Source organism: Pezoporus wallicus, unplaced genomic scaffold (genome assembly GCF_028554395.1).
Source record: "Pezoporus wallicus isolate ANWC-B61680 ecotype Strahan unplaced genomic scaffold, APGP_CSIRO_Pwel_v1 contig_3486, whole genome shotgun sequence".
In the NCBI taxonomy this organism is placed as follows: domain Eukaryota; kingdom Metazoa; phylum Chordata; class Aves; order Psittaciformes; family Psittacidae; genus Pezoporus; species Pezoporus wallicus.
The window spans coordinates 8,174,837-8,196,576 of NW_026642292.1; the positions used below are offsets into that span (position 1 = coordinate 8,174,837).

General features: G+C 37.9%; 1 protein-coding gene across 6 annotated transcripts in view; it reads right to left on the bottom strand.

Moving 5' to 3' along the window:
* The window catches only part of AKAP6 (A-kinase anchoring protein 6), a 280,671-nt gene that overhangs the window by 184,071 nt on the left and 74,860 nt on the right, over positions 1-21,740 (bottom strand). For all 6 annotated transcript variants that reach the window (XM_057428430.1, XM_057428429.1, XM_057428431.1 and 3 more), the window contains 2 exons: positions 12,146-12,397; positions 5,281-7,062 (listed from right to left, as the gene is read on the bottom strand). In XM_057428430.1, coding sequence (XP_057284413.1) covers positions 5,281-7,062; positions 12,146-12,397 — 2,034 coding nt within the window. The remainder of the gene's footprint in view (positions 1-5,280; positions 7,063-12,145; positions 12,398-21,740) is intronic.

Genomic DNA, 21,740 nt, shown 5'->3' on the forward strand with positions numbered 1-21,740 from the left:
CTTTAAAGTCAATGCTGATTAGTTCTCCAAGTTATCACCTTGTCGCTTTTAAATCTGGAGCTTCTACTGGCTTTACAGGTAGGTCAGCAGGCACCCACTGCTCACCTCTGAGCCTGTCCTTTGGTACAGTGAGAGCAAGAAGTCCATCTCTTTGCAATCTTATTGCTTCCTTCCTCCACCTTAAGCACTGTTGCACTCTTTTGCCTATTAGAATAGATCCAGAATGTAAGAAACAATCATTGACCATATTCTAGAAAGTTTCCAGTTCACAAATCAATAATCTGGATGGGTCTGGTACAGGCTTGTGGCTAAACTGTGATACTGATGATTAAGACATGACTCTAGGTTCTAAAGCCAATGGTCACTTAAAGCTGATCTGAGTGACAGCATTAGAATAAGAGGGCTCACAGAATCACGTATGCAAAAGCAGCTGTTCCTTGGTTCATCTAAGCTGTTAGTAGGTATCCCTGAGGTGAGGTATGGCATCCAACTATGTACGCAAGAACAAATTGTGAGGCTTTTTGCAGATAAACGTATCACATTAGATGTGAGCCAAACATTGGATGTAGACGTATCCTCTGCAATCAGTCCTAAATACTAGTAAAGACATACCCTCAAATCAATGCTACTAAAACTGTTTGTGAACAGATTTTTTCTTTCTCTTCCCCTCCCCCCCCCCCCCCCCCCCCCGAGTTATTTGGAATGACTTGCCAAATAATGTAAAAAATCCCTGATCTAAAACTGCTCACTGTCAAATCATTCTGAGGTCTTTAACGCTGGAAATTCAAACCATTCTGAACAAGCATATATTCCAGAATAGATGTGTTTCATTAAGGAAACACAATTCAGGCAATGAGTTTTAGATGTAAAGTTACAAATTCAGAATTTGCACAGCTTACATAGAAGTTGCTGGCTTTGCAAAGATTGCTGGTGACAAATTTGCTAAGACAATTTGTGGTAAAGCAAATGCCAAAGAAAAGTGATTGTACTTGGAGGAGCTGTTTAAAATGCAAACAAACTCTCAGGAACTAAGTGTTTTGAAGGACTGGAAGGTTCACTGTATTGCAATATCATCTTCTAATAAAGAAGCATTTTTCTGAGTGAAAGTGAGAGTTCGTATGTATACATTACTGCTATTAAGTTTAACCAACTTGAAAACTGAGGGGTGGCCTTTCAAAGCAGGGGAGTATCCTCAGACTCAGAGCAACAGAGCACAAGCTTGACTCTCAGTACAAAATGTGAAGTGGCATTTCAATTATGCTCTACAAAGCAGCAAGACTGCTGAGAAAACTGTAGTTGCCAAGGAATTTCTGGATCTGATACCTCTTTCACTTATTTTTTTTATAAACTGGTCATCTACCAAGAGCAGTATTTCAATCTAAATTGTATGAAGCAATATAAGTAAGCTTCAGAGATGAACAAATTTTGGCAAGCACTCTATCAGGAAAAATATGCAATCCATTTATCTTAGAAGGGTCAGTTACAAGCACTGTTACTGAGTTACTGAAAACAAAAGGGCTGAGGGGAGCACTACACCACTTTAAAAATCCTTTATCTGGTAATCCAGAATAAACCAGTCCTGTTCCCTGTTAATCATCTTTGCTTTGTCAACCTGTTCTGTCATTACTGATTTCAGTTCTGTGTTTTTAATTTGTTAGCAAGCCCCATCAGCATTATCAGTTCATATTAATTTTTCAGTACCTTAGCCCCATAGCCCAAACTTCATTTGTCTTCTATGCATGCTTTTCCCCCCAGTGATGAAAATCACCTCCAAACAAAATAAACTTTGCTTCCCCTAAAGCAATCCAGCTTCTGCCTTAACTGCACTGGTGTGTTATCAGTCCATTCTCTGCCTAGGAGCGACGGTTTCTCCTTTCAATCTAAACAACACAAATTATTTCCCCTTTGTGTCAGTTCTGCAGACATTTTCTAACCAACTGGCTCTCCACTGCTCAGTGAACTCCCAGTGACATCTCCAATATAAACTTGCTCTAACACGCCCATCAACCATTTGCAAAAACCTACTGGTTACCCACCTTTAGTCAACTTTTGTGAATACCCTCTGAAAATGCAAATCTTTACTACCCAAGCACACAAGTTATTCATCACACTTACAAGTTTAGCTCTAATATTTCACTCTGCTTTGTAGACTGCTTCAATCTATAGTTCCTCCTTGACAGGAAAATTATTTCCGCTACCCCAATAATTTGGAAAAGCTGTCTTTAATCTCTGCTCCACTGAGGGATCTTGGGTTCAGAGCAGACAAATGGTTGCACAAGTGTGAGAGAATCCCTGACTGGGTCCTGGAAGGCAGCAGAATATTTTACCCAGCTCTCTGCTGTAGGATCCCTAGGGCATGCTCTAACCCACAGCAGAAAAACATGGAGAGCAGCATTATTTTATTTCCTTAACATGTCGAGAAGGTGACTATCCAATGCCAAGACTGACTGAGTTCCTCAGACAAAATACAAAGCCATTGGAGTTGAGAGCAAATTCATTAAATGCGAGGAGCTAAAAAGATGGGATCGATAGAAACCAAAATATTTCTTGCAAAACAAATTCAGCTGCCTCTCATAGAAATGAAGCATGCTTTAAAACAAGCTGCAAGTCTGTATAACCAGAAAAAAAATCCAGCAATTTTCTCCATACAACTAAGGCCTGCCAGGCAAACACATCTTCATTTAAATGGCATGTCTGACAAATGGTCACACTTGTACCATTTGTAATAGTGCCCTCAAAAATCAAGTAGACAGGATTATCAGTGACCACGGATTACAACACAAGGAGGCCTTGTCAATCTAGTCAATCTAGTATTGCTTTCTAGAGAAGGAGATAAAACCGCATGAAGAAGATTTATTATTATTATTTTATGATTGAAAATGCATTTTTGTTAGATCAGCCCATGATCAGTTTTTAATTTTAATTTCTCAGTTTGCACATAAAAATGGGGGAGGGGGGGAGTGAGAGATCCATTATTAGTATGAGTTTAAGGAAAACTTAATTTTGTTACAGATAGTAAACCTTAAAGCATTCTGAGACTGATGGAATCCTAGTGTTACATACGAGAAGTGGCAATAGGCCATTTTACAGCAGAGAACTCTATTGACTTTACCAGTGAGAATGATATTGTATCTTTTTCGCCTTCAGTCAGTATAAGAGAAGCTACAGAGTTTAATCTGCATTCTAAAAATTCATTTAGGGTAGCTACTAAAAGCTGAACTCTACTTTAAGAGTAAGTGGAACATTCATACTTTGGTATCACTTGTTCTCAGATTTAACTCCAAAAAGCAACTTCCGAAACACACAAGGAACTGCCACAGAAATTGTTATGCACCCTGGAATGGAGATGCCCAGCATCAAAGGCAGAAGCAGCATGTGCCGAAGAATTAGCTGAAGTGCAAGGCAAAATATGCAAAAATATGCAATATTTATTGCAAAGCAAAAAAGTGATCCTATCCAACAGCAAATGGTCCAGTCAAACAGAATTGTGTTTGCATGTAGACAGATTGACAACATGATAATACCCATGCAAAGACATCCACATACTTTTTAAGTATGAAAAAGTATATTTTATATAAGTGAGAAATGAATAAAGCTTCAAGAAATACTTCAGCATATATTAAAAAATCTCGTAATATCAACATATTACCAGATATACACTAATTCAAAATCATTCCCATCATAACAAAACACTGAATCCCTATTACCTAGCTAAAACATGCCTCTCCATGATTTTGAAGCTGCTCAAAATCAGCTTTTTCTAGGCTGTTATTATCCCAAAATAAAAGGTTGAGCTGTTTTAGGTTTGTTTTACAATCTGAATAAATAAAATATGTTAGGGTAGGCATTTTCAGCAGGATTTCAAATAGGCATAAATATGCCTTTTCTGTCCTTAACTAAGTTCTTATTTCAAACTGACTTCTTTAAAACAAAGCTACGTCTAAACAAAAGTAGTAATATTAAATCATTGCTAAGACATGTATTATTGCAATTAGGAAAGCCCTCTGAGAGGGAGAATTCTTATTAAAAACAGAATTAACATAAATGCAAAACGGCAATAATTAAAGAAGCAATGATACACTTCCAATACTCCACTTGGAACAGAAGATCTAGCAAAAGAAAGAACTTAATTGTGACACAGGGATGGCATTTTTAGTTAGAGTTCACTTACAGTATTCATAACACCACATAAGGGAGGAATTTTCTATTTTTCTATTATGAATGTCCAAATAAAATACCGCAGCAAGACACCACAAAGTTACTCAGGCAGGATTTACCTCAGTAAGAACACCTGTATTGAAAAATTGGTTCTTTACAAATCTTACAAGCAGAAGATATAATTACTAGTGGCAATGGAAAAACTGGTAAACAAGCAGTTTGGGAAAACCTTATATTTCTTTAAAATATTATAACTGCTTTGCAAAACATTGCAAAAATTTTCTCTTGATTATTTTTTATTCACCATTCAAGAAGCACATTTTCAAGCCATTTAGCATAGCTAGCATACATCTTTTGCATGAAATAAATCTGCAGCTTTCTTGTGTGCTGCTTTTAAGGGCATGGATCACTGAGCTATCTATCTTCCTAGCAGCGTGCTTTGCATCTGGTTTTCTTTCTGTTTAAAGCTCATCTTATACTCTGAGTCCCTTGCACAACATACTTCATAAGATTATTTTCAAACTCTATGATCAATGTTTCCCAAACATACTTCACAAGGAGGAACACTGAGAAATTGCAGTCCAAGAGCAGCAGCTGTAATCACTAGCTAGAAGGGTTTACTCTGGCCAAAGAGCAGCAAACTACCTTTAATTGCTGTCACAAGCTCAATCCACTCTTCAGAAGAGAGGAGAGGATGGGTGTGGAGATGAAGCGGGTGTTCACAGCTGCAGCCAGCTGTTGCAGCTAGTTCTTATTCCAGAATCATATAACAGAGATCCCTAATTTTCATTTTTTTTCTTTTTTTCACTTCATCCAAAAAAATAACTTATCATGGACCTGATCTTGGCAAAGAGAAACTCTCCCAATAAAATAATGTTTTGTGAAGTTTAAAAGTATTGGTGTAAGTAAAATAATGCAGGCAAATTCTGTATAGTTAAAGATAACTTCAGTCTGTTATAATTGCAATGATCACTGCTGTTCTCTGCTTCTAGTACCCACTAGATGAGGCTTTTTTCATCATGAAAAGAAAACAAGAAAGCAACTCCACCCCTGCCCACGGCTCCATTTCCATATATAGGCTTATCAAGAGCACATCAGAAGAACACAGGAGTATTGGCTTACCTCAATTTTTTCCCATATGCTTTCATAATTCTCTTGATGCTGTATATCTTGCATCAGTTGATGAATTAAAGCTGATTTATTTGAGGCAGAAGTCTCATTTTCAGTGGGCTCAGTAACAGCAGTCCTTTCTGACTTTTCTTCAATGCATTTTTTAATGCAAGATACAGGCATACAAAGATCTTCATCAGAGAGAATATCACTGAGAGGCCCAGATTCAATGCTGTCACCTAAGGAGGATACTATATCACTTGATGAGCTTGGTGAAATTCTACCCACTTTTTTGTGCTTTTTTGTTTGGTATGTTGGATATATTTCTGAATCTGAATTCATTTCTGACAGCTCCCAGTCATCAATGTTTTGAATGGTTTCTCTTCTAGGCTTTTGGGGAAGCAACTTTGTCAGATTTTCTAGTTTTAAAGCTAATACTTCAGTCTGTTTGAGATGTGAAGGAAGTGCTAAATATTCATCAGACCCATACCAGACCTCACCATCTTTACTGCTTTTTTGGGTATAGATGTGTGTTGAGGAGGAGCTTTTATTATTCTTTTTTCTCAGTAGAGGTGACGAATTGGCAAGCTCAGAACCAGCTGAGGAAGAACTCTTTTGGCTACATGTTGGTGAACTAAAAGGCTCAGTTTTACCTTGTGATTGTCCATTTGGGGCTCTCTGGTTACAAGAATCTGATGATGAAGAAGAATCTGTTTCTGTCACCTCCAAAGACTGCAAGTTATGAGAAGTAATTCCATTCTGTAGAGAAGAACGTCCTCTTTTTTTGACTTGGATTGATGGAGCAGTTTTACACATACCTCCAGGTGCTCCGCCAACTTTCACTTTATCTGGAGCGTCATGAGACTTCTTGTGCTTTGATTTTTCTTTACAGCTGTAGAAAGCAGATTTTCCTAGACTTACAGGACTGTCCTTAAAGTGATTATTTATTGTGTACTCAAGGTTTCTATCACCTATTGTATTTAAGCAGTCATATGAGTGACTAACTGCAGATGGACTGTTAGTGTAGGGTGACTGTAAAGCTAGGCAAAGCTTGGACCTGTCTGGTGGATCTAACAATGAGGGTGTACTTCTACTCATTTCATTTTTAACTATCTGAGAGATTTGCCTTTTTAAATCATTGGCTTCCATATAATCTTTAAACACATCATCTTTCAGAAATAGACCTCTTTTTGGCAATGTAGGCTGTGTAGGGGAGTCTTCGTTATAATTAAAGCAGTCTCTTATGGACCTCTTAGGAGTTGAGTTTTCACAGTGAGAATATTTGACTTTTTCATTGGTATGCTGTGGAAAATTACATTCTGGTTTCTTTAATGTGGAAACTGATTTGCCATCAGCAGGTAAAACACCATCTTCAGAGCAAGGTCCTTCAGAAAGAGAGGAGTTCACAGAAGATACTAGTGAAAGCTCACGTGGTGCTTTTCTGTCTTTATTTTCTTCTCCATCTTCTGCTGAAAGAGGTACATGGGTTTCTTTCTCATTTAATGCTTCATTGCATTGGGCAGCAATGGAATCAGTTGCTACTGCAAGTAAACCCACACTTCTGATAAGTCCTGGAAAGTCCTTATCCATCTCACTGTAGTTCCAGGATTCAAATGATTTTGCTTTCCCTTGGCTGGAGGTCATATCATCCAGAGCACCAAGCAAATCCTCACTAGGACTGTAGTCAGATAGTTCAAATGCAGTAATACCACAATCCAGTGACAAATAATTTTGAGAACATTTGATGGTCAACTGTCCAGAATCATCAACTTCAGTTAAAGAGTCAAGACGGTCCTGAAACACACAAAGAAATGGTGCTTTTTTAGAAGATTAATTTTCATATACAGCGCACACAAAGTAATGAACTATCACCTTTATGTTTCACTGCCTAACACCTAGAAGAGCATTCATCTCTGACCTGTCTGGTTTTGCAGTACCTTGTGGATAAACGTACAATTCTGAAGTATTTGGGAATTAAAATTCTTAGGAAACTGAAAAATGTTTAGTTTCAGTCTGGTACACGAAGTTACATAAAAAATAGCAACTTACTTTTGTGCTGATATTCTCCTCAAATTCTGCTCTCAGTTCTACTTACCCTCCCTCTGAAGGAGGGATTTAGAAATTCCATACTGAAGACTCGTACTATTTCATGTGTTAAATTCCTCAAACAGGAGGGAGGGTAACTTGGAGACTGCTGAGTCCACCTTGTTAATCAACCACCTTGTTAATCTTGTGTTCTCAGAAATCCGTGCTTCTCTACAATCTTTCAGTTGATTGCCAATGTTTTTTTTTCCAGGTATTATCAACTACGGATTTATCTGCTGGATATTTGGAGCACAAATGGAGAACAGCTCAAGGAAAAGAAACTATAGCTGGTGATCCTAAACCTCTGGCCTGCCATGTCTCCTTGTCAGCATCTTCTCAATGGAAGTCCTCCAGTCTCAGAAACACAGACATATCCAGAGGAGACCATCTCAGGTGGCAGATGAGATTTTAAGATCAAAGCTGAATTTGTTTATAAATATTTTGGTGACTTATTTGAAGGACACTAAAAAAATCTGACTACATTAAGATCCAAAAGCAGCCTGTATATATAACAATCACAATTATGTTCAGTCAACAGTTTATAAGCATATTTTTAATAGATGATTTAATGTTCTAACACCTATTTCATGATCCTAGCACATAATTAGAAACTTGAATATAGGATCAAACGATTCTGAAAAAATGTATGTTCTTATTTACACTAGTGTTCAACTTAAGTAACTTCGTGAAGCTATCTAGAATAAGAAAAATAGGCATGGTGTGCCAACTGGACAAAAGAATACGAAAGGCATAATTTAAAATAAAAAAGTCAACATTAGCCCAAATGCTTACAAAAACTACATTAAAAAAGTCATAAAGGACAGGAACTCATGTTTTACAATTCTAACTTTAGATGCTTAAATCACTATACTGGTCTTTCTTCCCAGGTTTGATTTTCATAAAGGAGTTTCTTAAAGCAAACTCTGGAGTATCCACAATAGGTTCTTGCCTGAATTATTCTCTGGAACTACATGTATCACTACACTGCCTAAATCTATAGTTTAAGGACCCTAAGCATCATACCTGAAAAAAGGTCTATAACCTCATAATCTCTTCATCTCACAACAATTGGATTTTGATCTGAACAATAGTCTCAATAAAGATGGCTATTGTTTGACATCTTCTATAACCACATAATGTTTGAGCCCTGTACTATGTCCATGCTACTTGCATTACTCAAAGTAAAAATACCAAAAACCTCCATCTAAAAATATTATTTATAGAAAAGATTGATTAGAATGATATTTATCAAGCATAATCTTGGATATTGAAAATATCTTTTATTTAGCACCAACCTATCCAGATGTAGAACCTATGCCAGAAATCGTACATTTTCAATACTCTAGAATTAGGGGGGGAAGTTTCTATAAATCTGTCAAATTTATATTTTGGGTCTGCATTTATTAAGAAAATACTGACTAAACAATGATCAGTATTACAGCTGTATTTTCCCTCTAATCTCAGGAAAATATTAGAAACAGTAAAACTGTATCTAAATCAAAAGCTTTTCCAAAGCCCTAAGGGCCTTCATTTCTCCTGAGTAATTATCTCCATTCCTTTGTCTCTTAAAAAAGTGTTTAGTAGCATTAATAAACTTTACAATCACATGCATTAAACCATCTTACTTGGTGATTTTTCCAAACAGCCTCTTAAATGTGTGCTTCAGAGAAGCATTATTTAATGCTAGTATTACCATGGTTTTATTGTTATTTTTATTTCAGAAAAATACTACATTTAGTTATTTGCATGGCTTCCAATAGGAATATCTTAGTTCAAAAAATTTGTCCCTTTTCACATAGTAATGTTTCCTGTCTGTAGGTTATTTTTTTAATACCTTCTTGTATTTATATTTAAACTTGCATGATTGTGCATTTTTTTATTCCTTCAAATGAGCTAATTTATAAGATATTTCTTTTTTGACTTTACCAACTGTCTGAGAACATCACGATTCACTGTACTTTAATATAGTCTGTACTGACCCTTTCCCTATATCCTGGCTCTATCAATTGTGAAATAAATTTCACAGGTTAGGTTCAGCTGCACAGAACTCTGGCGACACAGAACTATTTTTTTTCTTTCTCTCTGATCTGTCTCTGGGTAATTCCTGAAGGAGAACTGGTTCTTCAAGTTCTTAACTCTACTAAGTTTTTTATTTTAAAAAGTATTTTCTTAACATCTCCATTGTGGCAGGCAGCTTGCCTTACTGGTTTCTCTATTTCCTCCAAGCCGTAAAATTTTTTGTGGCCTTTCCTGCTGGCATCTTATTCACTATGGCACTGCTGAGATAGCCAAAAGCACAGCTACTGCCTGATCAGTTAATGGGCTGGGTCTCTAACCAAGCCACTACAGCCTGAGCTGTACACTTTCAAGTTTTGGTAGCTACCTTACTAGTGATAATCTTGATCTTTGATTGTGGTGCAGCTAGCTTGCGCATATTGCTGTGTGTTATGGCTACAGTCTAAATATAGCCCAGGTGGGACTGTTGGGCTGTGACTGACTGTGCAGCCTGTGAACTGACAGAGTAGTGAATACTAACAAGATCAGACTGTCTCACTGAGCACAAAAGAAACCTTGGCAGGTCACTTCTTCCACAGAGCTCCTCAGTTAACTCTAGCAGTCAAAGCTGCTCTTCAGAACTACACAGAAGACAGCTGACTTAAGGAAGAATCCAAACATATTTTTCAAATCATAGGTTCATGGACTACAGAATAGTATTTGCTCTACCAGTTCAGATCAAATTTCCATCTAGCCCAGTATCCTGTTTCTACATCAGTTCTAAACTTTTTCTGCTACCTAAGCTGTAAGACATAGGTATACATACATGTCCCTTCCGCACACAGCATTTCTACCCACACTCCCAGCTTCTACCGGTGAGCAGCATAGGGACTTCCTCATCAGGAGGCTATAATTCCTCTGAACTTTGCTTAGTTTTCACATTCATTATTTGAACTTCTTTCCACTTCTAAGTGTCCTACAGCAGTGAATTCCAAAATATAATTCTTTGTTGTCTGTGAAAGTTTCCTTTAATTCATTTCAAACCAGATGACTTCTCAGTCTTAGGATAAAAAAATACGTTGTCATTCCCAGATCATATTCCCCAAGGAGTACTGAAAATCAGGAAAATGATTTTCCAAGGAAGGGTTAAGTGTATGGGCAAAGGTTTCTAGGTTCACTATTCACATATGCGTGAAAATCCCTAACATAATACTTGTATCATGAGACACTTACTAGTCCTACAGTGTAGCCGCTGTCTGGGAAAGGATATGGAGGAAACACAAACCAAAAAAAAAAGGTAGATGTAAGCAGATACAATTGTCTCTATGTTTTAATTTTTTATTTTCATCAAATAAAGCCACTTCCACTATACCCAATGAAAATACCTGAAAGTTAAAAACTGCAGAGCAATTTCTGGGAATCTATTCAAAGCCTTACAGCACAAACTTAGTATTAATATTGTATCCCTGCTATTGCTAGCCATTAATTTTATCAAGTATTATTTATGCTTTAGTTGGGGTGGAGGAAAAAAGAAGAATTGTGTCAGGATATTTTATCTTTTATATTACCATGTAAGCCTATCTGGCAACATGCTTTTTCCCTGCTGAAAAATAATCTATCCTTCCCCAGTCAGTCCTCCCTTGTATTGGAAGGATGTTTTTTATAGCAGTTGTAATCAGATCCAGATGGGACATTTCCTGTTTCTTAGTATCTGAATCTGCTCCTTCCTTATGTCTTGAAATCACCAAGCTCACATCATAAAATAATGTCTTCACCCTACTTCACTACTCTGGATATTCAGACAGGTGTGGATTTCCATCAGACTGTCCAGGGAAGGTTTACACGCAATGGCAAAACAGAAACTGAATCTGAATATCAGGTACATATATACATCAGGAAGAGGGGGTGTGGAAGGTGGGACTGGCCATATCTGAGCACTGATTTCAGGACCACCCACTCTGTTGTGCTAAAGACAAATATAAAACTACAGCAGAGAAATATGCACATTCTTTTTAAACATGAGTGATCTGAAATACAGGATATGTTTAAGGGACTTCTGACTTCCTCTGTAACACAGGTCACAGAATCTCACTGCACTGATCTCCCTCTGCAAATATATCTAATCCTAACAAAAGCATTTTGTCCTAATCTTAGAACTTTCAGTAAATGAAGAATCCTTTACATGCTAAGGTATCTTCTATTAACCATGAGTTACCCTATTGAAAATGTTCATCTTCTTTTAGTTTTAGAAGTTAGGCCAGTAGTGTCATAACTAAGCTAATTTAGTAATTAAGAATTCAATGGAAAAGGCATTTTAGTTAAATGAATCCAGGTTTCCAAAACATTTGTGTGTGAGTTTGACACCCCTTCAGAGTACAAAATGTATGATTCATGCATTATTGTTTCTCAGGCAAAATGTGACTTTTAAGAGGCATATTGCAGAACTGCCGCCTCAGGTTTGCGTATACAAGAAGGGAAATGTCTAAGCTTTTCACTGAAGAATTAATCGCACATAAAAAATTAGTTTTGAATTGGATAGGAACTTTAAATTCATGAACGACCAGACTGAGGACTTTGGACAAGATGTACCTCTAAGTAGCAAGACACTTCTGAAAGTTGACCTTAGTTTGCTTTAATTTGGTTTAATAAGAACAGATATCAGATACAGACATTTAAAACACAAAACTAGCAAAATATTTAGAAGACATGTAAGACATCCCTAAAATTGTCCTCCTAGCAATTTTAAATGTGCTTCAAATACAGATGAAATTCTCAATATTGAATTTAGTTACTATACCTCCTTATTCTCCTCAGAAAATGCTTGCAGAATATCAGTCTGCCTAGTGTAGTTTCCATTGGCGTCTTGTAGTCCCTGGAGAATACGCTCTCTCAGAACCAGAACAGAAACACGTAGCTGGTGCCAGAGTAGTTGTACTGTGTGGATATCGACTATCACACTGACAGAGTAAGACAGAAGCTTCAGGGAAAACTCCGTCTCTAGCAGAGCATGAATTTGTTCAACGTGATCAGATATGTCTTCACAAATATCCTGTAATGGAAAAATAATGTAGATATTTACATATAGGCATGGACCTTTCATGGATCAGTTCCACTCTTCATGTAGTGTTTATTAAATTATATAGATTATTTCAGAGAGGAAAGAGAATCTATTTAACACAGCCGTGCTTTTTTTTTCTCATGGCAAGGCTACAGCAACTGAAGCAGCAGCTGTCCTGTTTGGCAGAGACATCATACAATGAAGAAGGATGGCACAACAAGATCACATGAATCAGTAGGAAACGAGCACTGTACAGTGACATCCTAGAAGACAGCAATAGGAATGAAAGTGATAAGATTGGCACAAGCAGTCGCCTTCTCTGCTTCGCTTCTCCCCTTCCCTCTTCCCCTCCCCCCCATCCCAGTTAAAATGCAAAGAATCTGATCTGTGCCATCATCAACAAAATTCTATCAGATAGAATTTACCTTTTAATCTAGCCTCTATAGCCAAATAGGGCAAAAGTCTGGGACAGACTCAATGTGGATGAGTTATCTATGAGCTCCATTGCTGACTGCAGTGGTAAGAGGGCACTAACTTTTGCAGAGCCTTGTTCAGGATTCAGAATTGAACAGAAGATGGGTGGAGGAGAAAGTGGGAAAGCAGAGAAGCTGTGAACATTTATGTTGAGAAAGGAGAAAAGAAAATATACATTACCAGGTTAAAAAAACTAAGGTTTTGATGGTATGGTATCCTCCAAATTTAGCAATTAATTTTACAGATTTCTAAACTGTGCTGCAAACAGATTGTAAAATCTTTACAGTCTAGCCTTAATTTTCTTTGTGAAGGAATAAATCACAAGACAAAAGACATATACTATTGTGTGAAAAACACTGCTTTATAACAACTCTGTCTGAAATCTGTGTGCACAAAGCATATTATAAACAAGTAAGGAAATGTGATTAAAATACTGAAAAAAGTTATAACTGGATCCTAGAAAGTTTTTCTTCTCTATCTCTGACATATATTTAAAGATGACTTAGTAGAACATTTTAAATAAAAGTCTTATTTCTTTTCAAAAAACGTAACGTATTTTAATTCAAACCTTCAGAAATGTCCTTTTTACATAAAGGGTGGTACATGCATAACAAAAATCAGAAAAAAAAATAGATTCATGTCAGATTTGCCATTGAAACATTTCTATCAGTCAATTACAATGAAAGCATATGCCTTGTGGTTTGTGTACAGCAGCAGAATAACAAGAAAATAAGTAAAGCTGATTCTTTCTAAATTAATAAAACAGTACATTAATTTTTATCAGTTCAGATTTGACATATTCAGTCTGAAAGTAAAGTCAAATTATTGAATATATAACTGTATGTATGTGACAAATTAAACAAAAATAAAATCCCTAGATAATATTAAATAATTTTAGTACATCAGGTAGCCCTTGAGAAACTATTTTGGCTGAGTACTATCAGTAGTTACTCATTTTAATAGAATACTGACTGCTAGATCAAGTCCCCTGCAGCAGTAACTCTCAGAAATGCACAGAACACTGGAGTTTCAGGGAGCAGAGTTTTGGGGCTGCCTTAAGGGAGAGTCAGTATTTCTTCCCCTCTATCCTCAGTCCCCTTGTTGTGACAACCAGCTTCAATATTTGCAATTACAAAACGCACAGACTCACTTGGCAACATATCGGCCTGCAAGTGCTCAGGACTTCAAATATCCACACACTTCCAGGTGAGAAAATGGACATTCTAGTTACCAGATTAGTGTGCTAATCTAATTCTACAGACACACAAAGCTAAAACTGAGCCAAATCTTTTCCAAGCTTTGAAAAAGGTTATTACTATTCATTTATCCAACTACAACTGAAACTTGACCAAAAAGCACAGCTGTATTTCTATGTTGTTTCAAATGTTCTAAAGAACATTTTTAGTTATTTGGTTTGACTAAATTTACATTCACTTCTCCATTATTGTTGAGAAGTCTTATTCCACTGTCTTATTCCTCTTGGCCATAAAGCAGTTTAATTTTAATTTTAGAGATTAAAAGATAGATTATTGCCCAGTAACTATAACTAGACTCAATCTATAGAAAAGTATTTCATATATCTTCACTTAGACTACTTATGCTAATGAGCTTAAATTTGTGCCAATCTATAAAAGAAATTTTCAGTACTTTCCATCTTCACACACACAGTTACGTGCTGAATTCAACTGCCCTAAGAATTCTCAGGGAGGTTAAAAACACAAAGGCATAAGAAGAAAGTATTTACAATGAGCAAGTGTCTCCTGATGATTATTAGATAATGCTCTGAAAATATTGGCTAATGAATCTAGAAAATACTCTAAATCAAGAGTTCAGACTCACACTTCAAACATGTTTTCTCTTGACCTACTGTTACACTAGCTAGCAAAGCATCTAAAATTTCTGAAATAGACAAACTTTCCACAACATGGAGAATTTTGTACCAAAATGCAAAGAATTGAAAGAAGCATATAATCAAGGACAGATGCTGTTACTTTTTACATGGCTAGTTGTAAGTTGTTTATTTTCCTCAAAAATAAAGTCTGAAGTACTTCCAGACTGCTGCGAGTATAGCAGCAGCCAAATGCTTTATGTACTAACAAGATAATCAACCACTCTTGACAGTTTCAGTAACACAGAGAGAACCTAAGGCCAACCTTGTCCATATCCAAGTAAAGGTCACATACTCTGATCTTAACATATAAGACTACCATCTTAGCCAAAGTGCCAGCTCTTAAAGGATTTCAATTTTAGAAAGAGTAGATGGCCAAAATGGGAAGATACTCGATGAGTGGCTGAATAAGCCAGAAAGAAAATCAAGTCCTTACATACCTTCTCATAATATATAAACTCTAAGCTCTTGTTTCCTGACTTCATCATCAGCTTCATCTCCCTTCTGGCCTGGAATTAGTATAGCATTGAACTGCCACTGTTGTCTTGTCTTTACTTTCATGGGAGAATAGAAAAGATTTTTTTCCTTTGCTGATAAGTATTTTGACATGACATGATGTTTTTGGCCAGTGGTTTGTTAATTTTTTTTTTTTCTTCCTTTCCTATTAGATGAAAATCTGGTTGAATCATTCAGGATGTATGATTTAATTTGCAACAGTGCCAGGCATAAATTTAAGATGATTTAACTCCCCTATTAATAACTCCAACTATTCAATGTCCAGAAGTCCTGGACACATGTCTACAGTGCATGCAAAAGTTCAATATGTCCAGTTCAGTATTACATGTATGCTGAGCAGTCCACCTGCACATGTGCTGTAAGTCTGAAGACAGACAAGAGCAGGCTGAATTAACTGTGGGCTTAAAGAGCTGTAGTGTCAATACAACAATCTTACTGAACACATGCTAACCGCTTCTGTGAAAGCTAGTAGTTAATCAGCAGTTCCAAATATGTCAGACTCTGCATGTGTGGCATACAGTCATATATCAGTCTACTGGATATTTCTTGAAATAAATCTTAGGAGCCATAAGGTAACATTCCTGCATTACATGACATTGTTTTGATGGGTGACTTCCATTTTAGATGAGTCTGTTGCCATTATCAAATAAATAGGATTTCATTTCACCATAGGCCAAGTTCCTGGATAAAATGGATTAGATCTGGGTTTTCAGAAAAAAACATTTTACATAAAGTGTGGAAAAGAATTTAGACCCCGACTGATATCCCTTTTCCTTGTTTTTTAACTGTCATATGACAACAGGAAGGTGAAGGCTGCACAAAGGGTAGAAGGATATTTGTGTAAAGACAACAAGAGAACATGACTGCGAATAAATGATCACTTTTGCCACAGAAGTTAATGCCAACCAGTTTTCAGCCAAAGAGCATTAATAAAGCTGCAGCCTATTTACCTGCATCTTTTCTTTACACTTGCCTGGCACACAATTGTTTGAGGGGAAACAATACAATGTCACATCCAGCTGGCATTATCATAGAATCACAAAATGGTTAGGCTTGGATGGGACCTTAAAGATCATCTAGTTGCAACATCCCTGCCTGCCAAGGGCAGAGACACCTTCCACTAGACCAGGTTGCTCAAAGCCCTGTCCAACCTGGCCTTGAGCACTTCCAGGAATGGGACATCCACAACTTCTCTGGGCAACCTGTGCCAGTGCCTCAACACCCTCACAGTAAAGAATTTTTTTCTGATATCTAATTCAAATCTACCCTCTTTCAGCTTATAGCCATTCCCCTTTGTCCTATCACTGTACATGCTTTTAAAATGTCCCTCTCCACCTTTCTTGTAGGCCCCCTTAAGTATTGGAAGGCTGCTAGAAGGTCTCACTGGAGCTTTATCTTCTCCAGGCTGAACAAAGAGTTGTGGTCAATGGCTCAGTGTCCAGCTGGAGACCAGTAACAAGTGGTGTCCCTCAGGGATCAGTGTTGGGACCAGTCTTGTTTAACGTCTTCGTCGCTGACATGGACAGTGGGATTGAGTGCGCCCTCAGCAAGTTTGCCGATGACACCAAGCTGTGTGGTTCGGTTGATAATGCTGGAGGGAAGGAATGCCATCCAGAGGGACCTTGACATGCTTGTGAGGTGGGCTGATGCCAACCTCATGAGGTTTAACCATGCCAAGTGCAAGGTCCTACACCTGGGTCGGAGCAATCCCTGGCGCAGCTACAGGTTGGGCAGAGAAGAGATTCAGAGCAGGCCTGTGGAGAAAGACTTGGGGGTGTTGGTCGATGAGAAAATGAACATGAGCAATCTTCTGTGTGTGCTCACAGCCCAGAAAGCCAACAGTATCCTGGGCTGCATCAAAAGGAGCGTGACCAGCAGGTTGAAGGAGGTGATCCTGCCCCTCTACTCTGCTCTTGTAACACCACACCTGGAGTGTGCAGTTCTGGTGTCCTCAACATAAAAAGGACATGGAACTGTTGGAACAAGTCCAGAGAAGGGCCACGAGGATGATCAGGGGACTGGAGCACCTCCTGTATGAAGACAGGCTGAGGAAGTTGGGGCTGTTCAGCCTGGAGAAGAGAAGGCTGCGTGGAGACCTCATAGCAGCCTTCCAGTATCTCAAGGGGGCCTATAGGGATGCTGGGAAGGGACTCTTCATTAGGGACTGTAGTGACAGGACAAGGGGTAACGAGTTAAAACTTAAACAGGGGAAGTTTGGATATAAGGAGGAAATTCTTTCCTGTTAGGGTGGTGAGGCACTGGAATGGGTTGCCCAGGGAGGTTGTGAATGTTCCATCCCTGGCAGTGTTCAAGACCAGGTTGGACAAAGCCTTGGGTGATATGGTTTAGTGTGAGGTGTCCCTGCCCATGGCAGGGGGGTTGGAACTTGATGATCTTAAGGTCCTTTCCAACCCTAACCATTCTATGATTCTATGATTCTAACAAGACAATCTCTCAGCCTGTCTTCATGCAGGAGGTGCTCAAGCCCCCTGATCATCCTTGTGGCCCTCCTCTGGACTTGCTCCGACAGCTCCATGGCCTTTTTTATATTGAAGACACCAGAACTGCACACAATACTTTGAGAGCAGAGTAGAGGAGCAGAATAACCTCCCTCAGCCTGCTGGTCATGTTCCTTTTGATGCAGCCCAAGACATGGGTGGCTTTCTCGGTTGTGAACACACACTGTCAGCTCATGTTCAATTTCTCACCAACCAACACCCCCAAGTCCTTCTCTGCAGGGCTGCTCTCAATGCAGTCTCCATCCAGCCTGTAGTTGTGCTTGTGATTTCCCCAACCCAGGTGCAGGACCTTGCACTTGGCCTTGAACTTCATGAGGTTCGTACTGGCCCATCTCTTAGGGCTGTCAAGGTCCCTCTGGCATCCCTTCCCTCAGTGTGTCAACTGCATCACACAGCACAACAAATTATCTAGTACATTTTCCTACTCCTGTACCTGATATTTAGATTTACATATAATTCCACAAAATTAAATAATTTTATCTAGTACAGCTGTGGATTTGATAATTTCCTGTAATAATTAATGCAGTTCAAATGCAGCACAAAAATGTCACATAAGGTAAGTTCCTGATTTTATTGAGGCTAAATATCAAGACCTGGTAGAACATGGCCTCATTGTCCTCATTCTTCCTAAGTCCTTGTAGGTGATTTAGCATTAGATAGAGAAAACCCAGAAGAACATTGTCATGTGCCCTTTTTACATTTTGTATTTATAAATAAAGAACAGCAGTATCACAAGACAGTACCCAAGTGCTGTCAGGAGCACTAATTGCTCTTTCCAGAAGTGGTGGGTAGATAAAGATAAAATAAACAATTTCTTGGCATCTGTTTCTAAATATGCATAGTTCTAGGTCAATGGCAATAATATACAGCTTACAGATGCAAGCATGGAAATCCTTCCTCATTGTATCAGTATATAGTGTCACTTCAGAAGTTATTATAGCCTTGTTTTTAGAAATCACCATTTCTAAATCAACATTAATCTCACATATCCACTAGGCATTTTTATTTTTACACAGTTTTGTAGTGCTGTAAAGGTAAAGATTTTGTCATCCTCTCGTGGGCTATCCTGTAGCACTGATTATGGAATTTCTTAGGCTTACAGGGGTTGTACCCGTTCGGCTGCCAACTGTCCACTTCACTCAGCCTTCCAGACAGCTGATCCTGTAATTTGCAGCTGCCGAATCCATCAGCCTGCTCCTAGCCCTCCACGTCAACTAAAATAGCCTGAACTGCAAACGCTACAGTAGACAAAGAAAAAATGCATAAACACAGCCTCAAGAGTCAATGAAAACAAAGCTTTGATCTTGGCCTTAAAAAATACGTATGTTTTTGCTCTTCAAGAAATTCTGTAAGGATGTACATGAAGCTACTGGAAGATGAAAGGTTGCAGCATGTTGCTCTATAGTTAATATCAGTGACAGAAGCTATACTGCAGATTTCTGTTCTTTGATCTCACTGTAAAACCTCAGCAGGGAGAGCAGACTGTCATACAGTCTTACAACTACAGTACATACAAAACAAAATCTGTGATTTAGGAAAAGGTCTCTCTTTGTTTTTTCCTTTTAAGTGCATTTTAATTCCACAAAAGACAAATATTCCAATCAGAATGTACAAATTCTTCTCTTCAGAAAAAAATCAGAATACCTGCCAAAGAATTTTCAGATTCACTTTTTACACTGCACTTGAAAATTATGAACTAAACTCACTCTCCGCACTGCCATTTTATGCTTATAAGAGCACAAAAGAGAAAAGGTTTTATTGCTGAAAAAATAAAGATTTTCAGGTTTTAAAAAGATTTTTTTCCTTTAAAATACCCTATTTTAGTACATCCAAGCAGTGTTCTCTTCTATTTTGGATTATTGGTGAAACCTTAAGAGCAAACGCTATTCACTTCTTTTCTTGCAGCTGCTTTTATGTACACAAGTCAAATTAAAAAAAACATACATGAAAAATCCATGTTTGAATAAACAAAATCAGGTGCCAGGGAAAGCTCTACACTTACTGTTAAGTCACGATTTTGTCAGAAAGTGAGTTGGAGTCCTGAAGTACTGTAGCTGGTATGGCTGTGGCAGTCAGAGTCTTGGGGAAATGAATATATTTAATCAGGTGAAGAATGCAAAGTGCAGCAGGAAAACAGTGACCAGAAGGGCTCTAAGGTCACTGACCGTGCCTTCTGCTGACACCAGCAGCTTGGAAAACAGTGCTCAGAGCAAGCTTCTTTGCTCTTCCCTCATGATAATACACATACTACTGATAGTAACTTTTCTGGGGCACCATCCTTTTCTGCACATCATTCTCTTTTCCCAGCTTGACTTTGATTAATTTGCTCTCATTATTATAAATGTGCAATATTTTCATCACTGCAAAATTCCAGTAAGTAATCTTGATTTTACATTTTGCTAAAATTCTCAGAAACTACTTGTAACATGGGAAAGCTGTTAACGTGACAGAGCATTTTCCCTATAGAAAAAAATATTTTGCTTTTGCTTTTTTTTTTTTTTTTTTCCCCTCCTTTAGGAGATCCCTGTTTTTAAACAGATTTCTTCACTGGAATATTTCAGGTGTCATAGGGGCCTAGCTGTCCCAATACAATTGCAAGAAAAGATGATCCACTTCCTATAGAGCAAATGTTGCTATTACAAAATGCTCAAAAAAGTTTTAACAATTAATATCCAGCCTGGTGAACTCTAACTAGGCACGTTTCTACTGTATTCTGTTATCTCAGGAATCAATGCCATTGCTGTGGTCAAAGGTTCAAACATACACTGGGAAGAAGCAAAAAGATCCTTTTGTCCAGAAGCAGGGCAGTTGCTGTTGGAAGCTATTCCAGCTCACTTCCCAGACCAGCTGCAGTGCTTTACAAACCTAGACCAGCCTGTACCTTTCCTGCAGGAGGAGATGGCTGCAGAGAAGTCAAACATTTATTTCCACTATTAATTTTAATCAGTATTTTAATGTAAACAGACTTTCTGGTCACAGCACTCACTACAGGCCAGAATCTTAAATGCAAAGATGTACTCCGTGTGCATCAGCTTCAGACAGCTCATGCACAAAAACACTCAATCGTAAGGCCTGGGATTGGGTGGAACTGCAGAATGACAGGAGGAGTTAGGGCAGTAAAGTTAGGCACCTCAGAACGCTACTGAAACAGTGTTGTGTAAACAAATCTGGGCTAGCCATTTCTGGGATATTCTTGACATCAGTAAAATTGACGCATGAATTTTGTTTGTGTAAGACAACCCATATATGAATTGAATTTGGGAACTAATGTGATATCTGCAGTTCAGTGTTGCTTTCGTATTCCTGAACTTCCACTGGTAACACTGCTGAAAGTTACAAGCTGAAAACCCTTTGAAACCTTCAGAATAAGAAATATGTTCTTGTATACCCTATCATCAGCCAAGCCCACAACATGCACGGACTTTGCCCTTTAAAGTTACCACTGTACAACATTTCTTCAATAAGTAATCATTCAACTCTTCATTTACCTTGCTTTAAGCATGTTGAAGCATACTGATTTTTATTAAGGCCTAACTTTCTAAATTTTTTTAAAAATGTAAAAACAAATAAAACTTGATAGAAAAAGTCATATTTGTGCTCACTGAAAATTGGTTTGGTACTGCAGCCCGGAAGACTGAGCAGTTTATCATTCAAGAAGAAAGATGGTGCTGAACTGTACAATAGTGTAGCAAGTTTTGATTCCAGCTACTTCACAAAGAAAAAAAAAAAAAAGAGAAATACCAAACCCCAAATCCATATGAAAACCAAGCAACTGGTAGTAGAGGTAAGTTTGGAAAAACAATAAACTATTTCAAATGCCTGATCATTGGACAATTAATATATATATATATATATTTATCTTGCACTGGTCATTTAAGATCACAAAGAAATGAGAAAAAATGATGAGGTAGCTTTATGCTAAGCATGCTCGTCATGT